The sequence below is a fragment of the Macaca nemestrina genome, chromosome X (genome assembly GCF_043159975.1).
Source record: "Macaca nemestrina isolate mMacNem1 chromosome X, mMacNem.hap1, whole genome shotgun sequence".
Classification (NCBI taxonomy): Eukaryota; Metazoa; Chordata; class Mammalia; order Primates; family Cercopithecidae; genus Macaca; species Macaca nemestrina.
In genome coordinates, this window is record NC_092145.1 from 79,338,834 (window position 1) to 79,348,006 (window position 9,173).

Here is a 9,173-nt window from a genome sequence, read left to right on the forward strand (position 1 = left end):
ATAAATTCCTGAAAAAAAAATACAACCCTCCTAGCTTAAATCAGGAAGAATTTGATACCCTGAACAGACCAATAACCAGCAAGACTGAAATGGTAATTTAAAAATTACCAACCAAAAAAAGGTCCAGGATCAGACAGATTAACAGCAGACTTCTACAAGACATTCAAAGAAGAATCGATAACATTCCTTTTGACACTATTCCACAAGACAAAGAAAGAGGGAACACTCCCTAATTCATTCTATGAAGCCAGCATCACCCTAATACCAAAACCAGGGAAGGATATGACCAAAAAAGAAAACTACAGACCAATATCCTTGATGAACGTAGATGCTAAAATCCTTAACAAAATACTAGCTAACCAATACCAACACCACATCAAAAAGATAATCCACTATGATCAAGTGGGTTTCATACCAGGAATGCAGGGATGGTTTAACGTACACAGGTCAATAAATGTAACACATGACATAAACAGAATTAAAAGCAAACATCACACAATCATCTCAATAGATGCAAAAAAAGCATTCAACAAAATGCAGCATCCCTCCATGATTAAAACTCTCAGCAAAATCAGCATACAAAGGACACAACTTAATGTAATAAAAGCCATCTATGACAAACCCACAGACAACATAATACTGGATGAGGAAAAGTTCAAAGCATTCCCTCTAAGAACTAGAACAAGACAAGGATGCTCACCCTCACCATTCCTCTTCAACATAGTACTGGAGGTCCTAGCCAGAGAAGTAAGACAAGAGAAAGAAATAAGGGGCATCCAAATCAATAAAGTGGAAGTCAAACTGTCACTGTTTGCTGATGTGATCTTTTACCTTGAAAACCCTAAAGACTCCTCCAGAAAGCTCCTAGAACTGATAAAAGAATTCAGCAGTTTCTTGATATAAGATTAATGTACATAAAACAGTAGCTCTTCTATACACAAACAGTACCCAAGCTGGGAATCAAATCAAGAACTCAACCCTCTACAAGAGCTGCCAAAAAAAACAAATAAAAATAAAATCTTTAGGAACTGACCTAACTAAGGAGTTGAAAGACCTCTACAAGTAAAACTTCAAAACACTGCTGAAAGAAATAATAGATGACACAAATGAATGGAAATACATCCCATGCTCATGGATGGGTAGAATCAATATTGTGAAAATTATCATATTGCCAAAAGCAATCTACAAATTCAATGCAATCCCCATCAAAATACCACCATCATTCTTCACAGAACTAGAAAAAAAAAATTCTAAAATTCATATAGAACCAAAATAGACCCCACATAGCCAAAGCAAGACTAAGCAGAAAGAACAAACCTGGAAGTGTCACACTACCTGATTTCAAACTATACTATAAGGCAACAGTCATGAATACAGCATGGTACTGCTATTAAAATAGGCACAAAGACCAATGGAACAGAATAGAGAACCCAGAAATAAACCCAAATACTTATAGCCAACTGATCTTCAACAAAGCAAGCAAAAATATAAAGTGGGGAAAGGACACCCTTTTAAACTAATGGTGCTGGAATAATTGGCTAACCACATGTAGGAGAATGAAACTGGATCCTCATCTCTCACCTTATACAAAAATCAACTCAGGATGGACTAGGGACTGAAATCTAAGACCTGAAACTATAAAAATTCTAGAAGATAACATTGGAAAAACCCTTATAGAAATTGGCTTAGCCAAAGATTTCATGACCAGGAACACAAAAGCAAATGCAATAAAAACAAAGATAAATAGCTGGGACTTAATTAAAGAGCTTTTGCATAGCAAAAGGAACAGTCAGCAGAGTAAACAGACAACCTATACAGTGGGAGAAAATCTTCACACTATACATCTGACAAAGGACTAATATCCAGAATCTACAAGGAACTCAAACAAATCAGCAAGAAAAAAAAAATCCCATCAAAAAGTGGGCTAAAGACATGAATAGACAATTCTTAAAAGAAGATATACAAATGGCCAACAAACATATTAAAAAATGCTCAACATTACTAATTATCAGAGAGATGCAAATTAAAACCACAATGCAATACCACCTTACTCCTGCAAGAATGGCCATAATCTAATGTAAATGATGAGTTAATGGGTGCAGCACACCAACATGGCACATGTATACATATGTAACAAACCTGCACGTTGTGCACATGTACCCTAGAACTTAAAGTATAAAAAAATAATAATAATAATTTTTTAAAAAGAATGGCCATAATCAAAAAATAGTAGATGTTGGCATGGATGTGGTGAGCAGGGAACACTTCTACACAGATGATGGGAATGTGAACTAATGGAAACAGTGTGGAGATTCCTTAAAGAACTAAAAGTAAAACTACCATTTGATCAGCAGTCCCACTACTGGGTATCTACCCAGAGGAAAAGAAGTCATTATACGAAAAAGATAGTTGAACACATGTTTATAGCAGCACAATTTGCAATTGCAAAAACGTGGAATCAACCCAAATGCCCATCAGTCAATGAGTGGATAAAGAAACTGTAGTATATATATACGATGGAATACTAGTCAGCCATTAAAAAAATGAATTAACATCATTTGCAGTGACCTGGATGAGATTAGAGACAATTATTCTAAGTGATGGAACTCATGAATGGAAAACGAAACATCATATGTTCTCACTAGTATGTGGCAGCTAAGCTATGAGGATGCAAAGGCATAAGAATAATACAGTGGACTTTAGGAACTTGGGAGGAAAGGGTGGGAGGGGGTCAAGGGATAAAATATTACAAATATGATGCAGTGTATACTGCTTGGGTGATGGGTGCACCAAAATCTCACAAATCACCACTAAAGAACTTACTCATGTAACCAAATACCACCTGTACTCCAATAACTTATGGAAAAAAATAAATAAGTGAAACCTGAACGCTTTAAAAAAATGTTGAAATTATTGCAAAAAAATGAGACAGAAAAATGAGAGAAACTATTTGATCTGATTACAACTGCTACATTAATTATCCTTTGTGTCAAGGACTGTGCCAGGTCAGACCCCCTTTCTGCCTCCTTGGAGGCCAGTCTAGTTAGGTATACCAGGATATGCCCAGTAAATATTATAACAGAGATCTGTATAGCTTAGTAGTGACTTCCTCCTTCCTGCTCCAAAAGTCAGAGGAGTCATATGGGAGACACATAAAAACTGAAAATATGTCCATGTTTTAAACAATTTGCATGTCACAGTATTTTTCTGTGGTGGGCATTTTGGTTTTGTGCAAGTTGGAAGGAAATGTTGGGAGATTCCTCCAGTGTTGATGTAATGCTAGGCCAGCCTCTCTAGGCTAGCTCTGTTTAGTGTGTGGAATTCCTGGATCACCCTATCTATAGCCCAAATCAGCAGGCTAGCAAATCAGCACACAAGGGAGACTGGCCATTCTCCCAGGGGCAACGCCCCCGTCTAAACACAGCACAATTACCTGTGGTCAGGTTTCACTCAAGACTATACAAACAACTGCTAAGGATGGGAGTCAGGAACTTGTATTTAAAGAGAGAGAGAGAGAGAGAGAGAGAGAGAGAAAGAGAAAGAGACTCCACAGGCAATTCTGATGCACACAGCTTTGGTTAAGGACAATACATTACTTAGTCACATAACTCAAATCACATCAGATTGCACTCACATTAGGGTTACACAGGATGTTCATTCACCCTAAGGATAATTTTCTCCTCTCCAGGTGACTAAAGAGAGTTACAAGGCTGAATGTGCTCCTTTCTTTGTCCTATGTCACATACTGACATACTCTAACATTGCTAAACTTTTATCCAAGCAGCTTGCTGAGGCCATGCCAAAGCCCCACCTAGGACAAATATACAGGAAGCATTCAAGAGCTCACACAACATCTTTAATGTTTCAGGAAACAAAAATAAAAAATAAAAAACTGGACAGGGAGGATGATCTTTTAAATACACTGCATTGCCTTAAATATGAGGTCATGAACTATATTCACAGGAAAAGCGCATTACTCAGATTTTGCTGGGTTTAGTATATAAAGGAGGCAAAAGACAAGGATGTGTGGTTTAATCCATTGCAACAACAACAACAAAACGACATAAATGAAGGAATATTTTCTTATCCCAAGTTCACCAGCAACCCACATATGTATGGCTGAGCAAATAATCTACTCACTCAGTGTTTACTGCACTTTGAAAGAGAGAAATTTATTTCCTTGAAATTCAATAATACAACCAACATGTTATGTTTCAAATATTGCACATTTCAAAACTTAAAAAGACATTTTAAATCAATACAGACAATGTTCTCAATCTTGCCTGTTTCACATATATATACAACAACATGCAGTCCTGCTGGGTCAATCCCGATTTCCCCATCCAAAGTCAATTCACAAAGCAATCCCTTCACTAGATAGATGCTAAGGACCAGAAACAATAAAAGAAAAAATATGTACTCCAGTGGATTCTATTATCAGACAGCTCCACAGTACACATTTATGCTGTCACATCAAAATAGAGAAGAGAATAAGCCCGAAAGAGAACAGGTTATAATGACTGAAGGCACCTTCCATAACTAGACCTATGTAAATATAGCTCCTCTTACCATAGGCACCTTAAACCAGCATCCTAGAGGGGCTAAAACAGGTCTTGTGTGAGAGGATGACAGTTTTTTAAAGATAAAGAAAGGGAATATAAAGCCTCTAATTTGGTTAACAAAAACAAAACTAAAAACAATGTCCCCAGCCTAAATAAGCATCAATACATTACCAAACATTGTCGTGGGTCTTTCCATACTATATCAAAACAAGATAAAAATTATCTATGATATCCCAATATTGATTTTCAAAATAAAAACATGAATTCCACAGAGTTAAATTCCTTTTACTGTCTTCTGACAAATCAAGAAGACAGCACTCATGAACGCAATTAGAAGCATACACAAATCCAAACATGAGGCTTGAAATTCCTTAAATGTGAACAGTTCTTCACAGTTGATAATGAATGTTCATGAACAGTATCTTGCCTTAACCTCCCAGGGACTCCATGTGATATTTACCAACATCTTCATTTTACAGATGATAAAGGTGAAGCACAGAGATGCTAAACATATTACCTAAATCACTCCTCTGGATCCTGCCATCTCCTTCCAAACTCAGAGGAAAAAAAAAAGGATTCCACTTACACCCAGGTTTACTACATAACCCAGGTTTTTCTAACTAATGAAGTATAATAGGGTATTTATTTTGTCATATGTGAATGCTAAATGCCATTCCCTCTCCAAGCTCTATACAATGGAACTTAACCTTTACATTATCGTGACACTTTATGAAATCTAATAAAAGCTAAGGAATCCTCACCCTCTAAAAAAAGGCACACATGTGAATGTTCGTAGCAGCATTATTCGTAATAGCCAAAGAGTGGTAAACCACCCAAATGTTCATCAACTGATGGATAAACAAATTGTGGTATATTCACACAATGGAGTATCATTTAACCATAAAAAGGAATGATCCCACACGGATGAACTTTGAAAACATGCTAAATGAAATGAGTCACAAAATGACCACATATTGTATGATATGAAATGTCCAGAATAGACATTCTTTTATATGTAATGTGCAGAATGGGCAAACCATTAGAAATAGAAAGTAGATTAATGATTGTCTAGGGCTTTGGGTGGGTTGGGTGAAAATGGGGAGTGATTGTTTAATGGGCATGGGCTTTCTTGCTGGGGTGATGACAAATGTTCTAAAACTGTGGTGATGAATACACAGCTGTGAACATACTTAAAACCACTGAATTACACACTTTAAATTCTTGAACTGTATGGTCTGTGAATTATGTCTCAATAAAGATGTTATTTAAAAACAACTATTACAAATCCTCATATGAGTAAAATTTTCCAGATAATTTATGAGGGTTTGTTAAAGCCCTGAACCCCATCTACAGGTATGAGGGAGTCCAAGACCCAAGCTTAGTAACTCCTGCTCTACACAGACAAGAATCATCATCTATTTTTCTTTGTTGTACATGTAAGATTTATTTTGGCTGCCCCTACCCTACCACAACTACACCAAACCTATGCCTCCTATTTTTTAAGATCACTATTTTATCTATTAGATAACATAACCACAGTAGTTTTCCGTATTGATTCATTAAAAAGAGTAAAATCATATAGTTTCATAAATATAATTTTAAAAGCTACAAAAAAAAAACCTCTAGCCATTGAGCATCTATTATTCGCAAGGCATGGCTGGCATTCAAAAATTTAAAAGATTTCTGCCCTCAAGTCTAAGATGTCATAGGCAGGATAAGATCTATACAAAAATAACAATATATGAAATAGAAGGTGAATCTTGCATTAAAAAGACAAGGGAAGATAAGACAGGAATAATGATTAAAGGGAAGCTTCTTGGCAGAGGTGGACATTTATTTAATGCTGTGTTTCACCTTGAAGAATAAGTATCCTGAACGTGCATAAAGGAGACACAGGGAATTCCAGATGAGAGCAGAAACAGATATGCTTCAGAATTGTTCCTGGGAATTATGAAGAAGGGCCTTAATCCCAAGGTAAGGGGGCCAGGCATAGTGGCTCACACCTGTAATCCCAGCACTTTAGGAGGCCCAGGCAGGAGGATCACTTGAGGCCAGGAGTTCAAGACCATCGTGGACAATATAGCAAGACCTACATCTCTACAAAAAAATAAAAAATTAGCCGGGGGCAGTGACATGGCCTATAGTCCCAGCTACTCAGGAGGCTGAGGCAGGAGGATCACTTGAGCCCAGAAGTATGAGGGTACAGTGACCTCTGATCTCACCACTGCACTCCAGCCTGGGTGAACGGAGAGAGATCCTGTCTCAAAAATATCAATCAAGCTAAGGATCCTGACTTTATTTGGTAGGCTCTGAGAAACCAAAGAAGGTTGCTGAGTAGGGCAATTACTGAATCAAAGATGTATGCTATGAAGATTGATTGTATAGTAATGTATGGGTGCATGTGGAAGAGAGGAAAAACTGCAAGCAGAGAAACAGTATTATTACAATAATGTAAGAAAACGTTTCTAGAGTCTGGTTTTGGGAGTGGCATCTGTCATTCAGTAGCCATTTTTAAAAGATCAAGGCATGCCCTCCCCACTCCTGCCACTGAAAAAGGCGTGTTTTGACATGCTGCTGATTTACAGTGCTGCCAATAAAGAAAATGGCTGTAGTTCATCATGGTACATATTTCCCTGGGGAAAACCCATTTACAATGTAGGTTTAGCAATTTCAAAATAACATTTTAACATAAAGTTCTGCCGGGCGCGGTGGCTCACGCCTGTAATCCCAGCGCTTTGGGAGGCCGAGGCGGGCGGATCACAAGGTCAGGAGATCGAGACCACGGTGAAACCCCGTCTCTACTAAAAATACAAAAAATTAGCCGGGCGCGGTTGTGGGCGCCTGTAGTCCCAGCTACTCGGGAGGCTGAGGCAGGAGAATGGCGTGAACCCGGGAGGCGGAGCTTGCAGTGAGCCGAGATCGCGCCACTGCACTCCAGCCTGGGCGACAGAGCGAGACTCCGTCTCAAAAAAAAAAAAAAACCATAAAGTTCTGGTTACATTGGTTTGTGGGATTAGGAGGGGCCAAAGGCTCCTTTAGGCTCCCTTTGATCCATTAACTATGTTCTGTGAGTTTACAGTGAAAAATCTTGATAACAGTTGGACGATAAGCTTTCATGTGACCAAGTAAACCTGAACTCCAAGACTAAAAGACCTTGTTTGCAGTAGCAAATACTAAAGGGTCAGGGCCTGAATAGAATTTTTTTTGAAATTGCTTTATTTCTATTTATGAGCCTGAGGTGATTGGTGGTAGTGCATAACCTATAGTAACCCTTTCTGGGTTAGAGGTTTACCATGTGGACAAGCACTGGGCACATAGTATAGGGGAGTTTACCTGCCTGGAATGGCCAAGGAGTTGTCTTCCCTGGGAGAGGAAGAGCCCAGAGGCTACCTAAAGTCTTCCTCCCCACCCAAAGTGATGTTGAACACCGGAACTTGGAAAGAGAAGGTTGGCGTTCGAGTCACACCACACACACACACACACACACACACACACACACACACACACAAATAAAAGGTCTTACCCAATCTCCAAAGTTTGCCAAGGCCAAGAACACTATCTCTTAGCCCTTTTACTTCCAATCCCCGCCCACAGCCTGCAAGACCCTCCACTTCCCTTTCCCCTTCCGCTCTCAGCTTACTTGTCCCGGATGATGGTCTGCAGCTCCCGGATCTGATCATTCATAGGCAGCAGCTTAAGCTGCGCCCCGATCTGCCGGGAGAGTTCGCAGTCCCCTAGGAAGGAGTTGCCAGCTGGTGCGTCATAGCTGCTACTGTCACCACTACCACTGTTGCTCTCTGAGTTGAGGCTGGAGCCGACGCAGGCCCCAGCGTCCAGCTCGGCAGGCAGGCTACAATGGGTGTGCCCCGTGAGGAGAGTCACCTTGGCCCTGGAGGCTCTGTTTCCCCCTGCATGGTCCAGGATCGGATCGCCAGGTCGCAGCTGCTCGGGACTTGGGGTTGAGGCAGAGTTTACTTGCTGGTTGTGACAGGGCATTGAGTCCGGACACTGTAACTCCGTGGCCATACACCGGGCCCTGGGCTATCCCCGCTGCTACCGAACACTAAAGATAAAGAGGAACAGGTAGAAAGGACAGATGCTCACGTGCTCTCTCGGTTGCTCCCGCCTCTTCAGAACATCTAACCCTGGCTGTCCTTTCACCCCTAGGCCGCTGTTGGTTTCCTTTAGCACACTTTGGCTCACTCCCGCCCACATCAGACGTACTGCCTGCCTAAACACCCTATTGGCTTCACTCCCCGCCACTCTGAGGCGCCACTGCTTGTTAACCCTTTGAGTCACCCTTGCTACGTGGGTTTCCACAGGTAGCGAAGCCCCCGCAGCGAGGCCAGGGATGCCAGCTTGAAGTGTCTTCCGGGAGCCCCTGAGGCCTCTGCATTCAGAACTTTGGGTGATTGGTAGAGCCAGGAAAAACTGGGGGTGGCAAGTGATGCTACACAGTTACACACATAAAGCCCATGTTTTCAGACTTTGTGACCCAGCAGAGAAATTAAACCTCAGTAACCGCATCTTCAGTTAGCTTGTCTGCGTAACTGAAGGAAGAAGTAAAAAATGCTTAGCAGACTGCTGAAGAGCCTGTCCTCTACTAGACAG

The 9,173-nt window shown here is 40.4% G+C and overlaps 1 protein-coding gene across 5 annotated transcripts in view; it reads right to left on the bottom strand.

Annotated features, from left to right (window-relative positions):
- The window catches only part of LOC105496934 (uracil phosphoribosyltransferase homolog), a 32,005-nt gene extending 23,221 nt beyond the window's left edge, over positions 1 to 8,784 (bottom strand). For 2 of the 5 annotated variants that reach the window (XM_011767569.2, XM_011767570.3), the window contains exon 1: positions 8,203 to 8,784. In XM_011767569.2, the coding sequence (XP_011765871.1) occupies positions 8,203 to 8,588 (386 nt within the window). In that variant the 5' untranslated portion in view covers positions 8,589 to 8,784. Of the gene's footprint in view, positions 1 to 8,085; positions 8,155 to 8,202 lie in introns of those variants that run through there. The other 3 variants (XM_071088382.1, XM_071088384.1, XM_071088383.1) reach the window with 3 other exon arrangements.
- Positions 8,785 to 9,173: the final 389 nt, after the last annotated feature.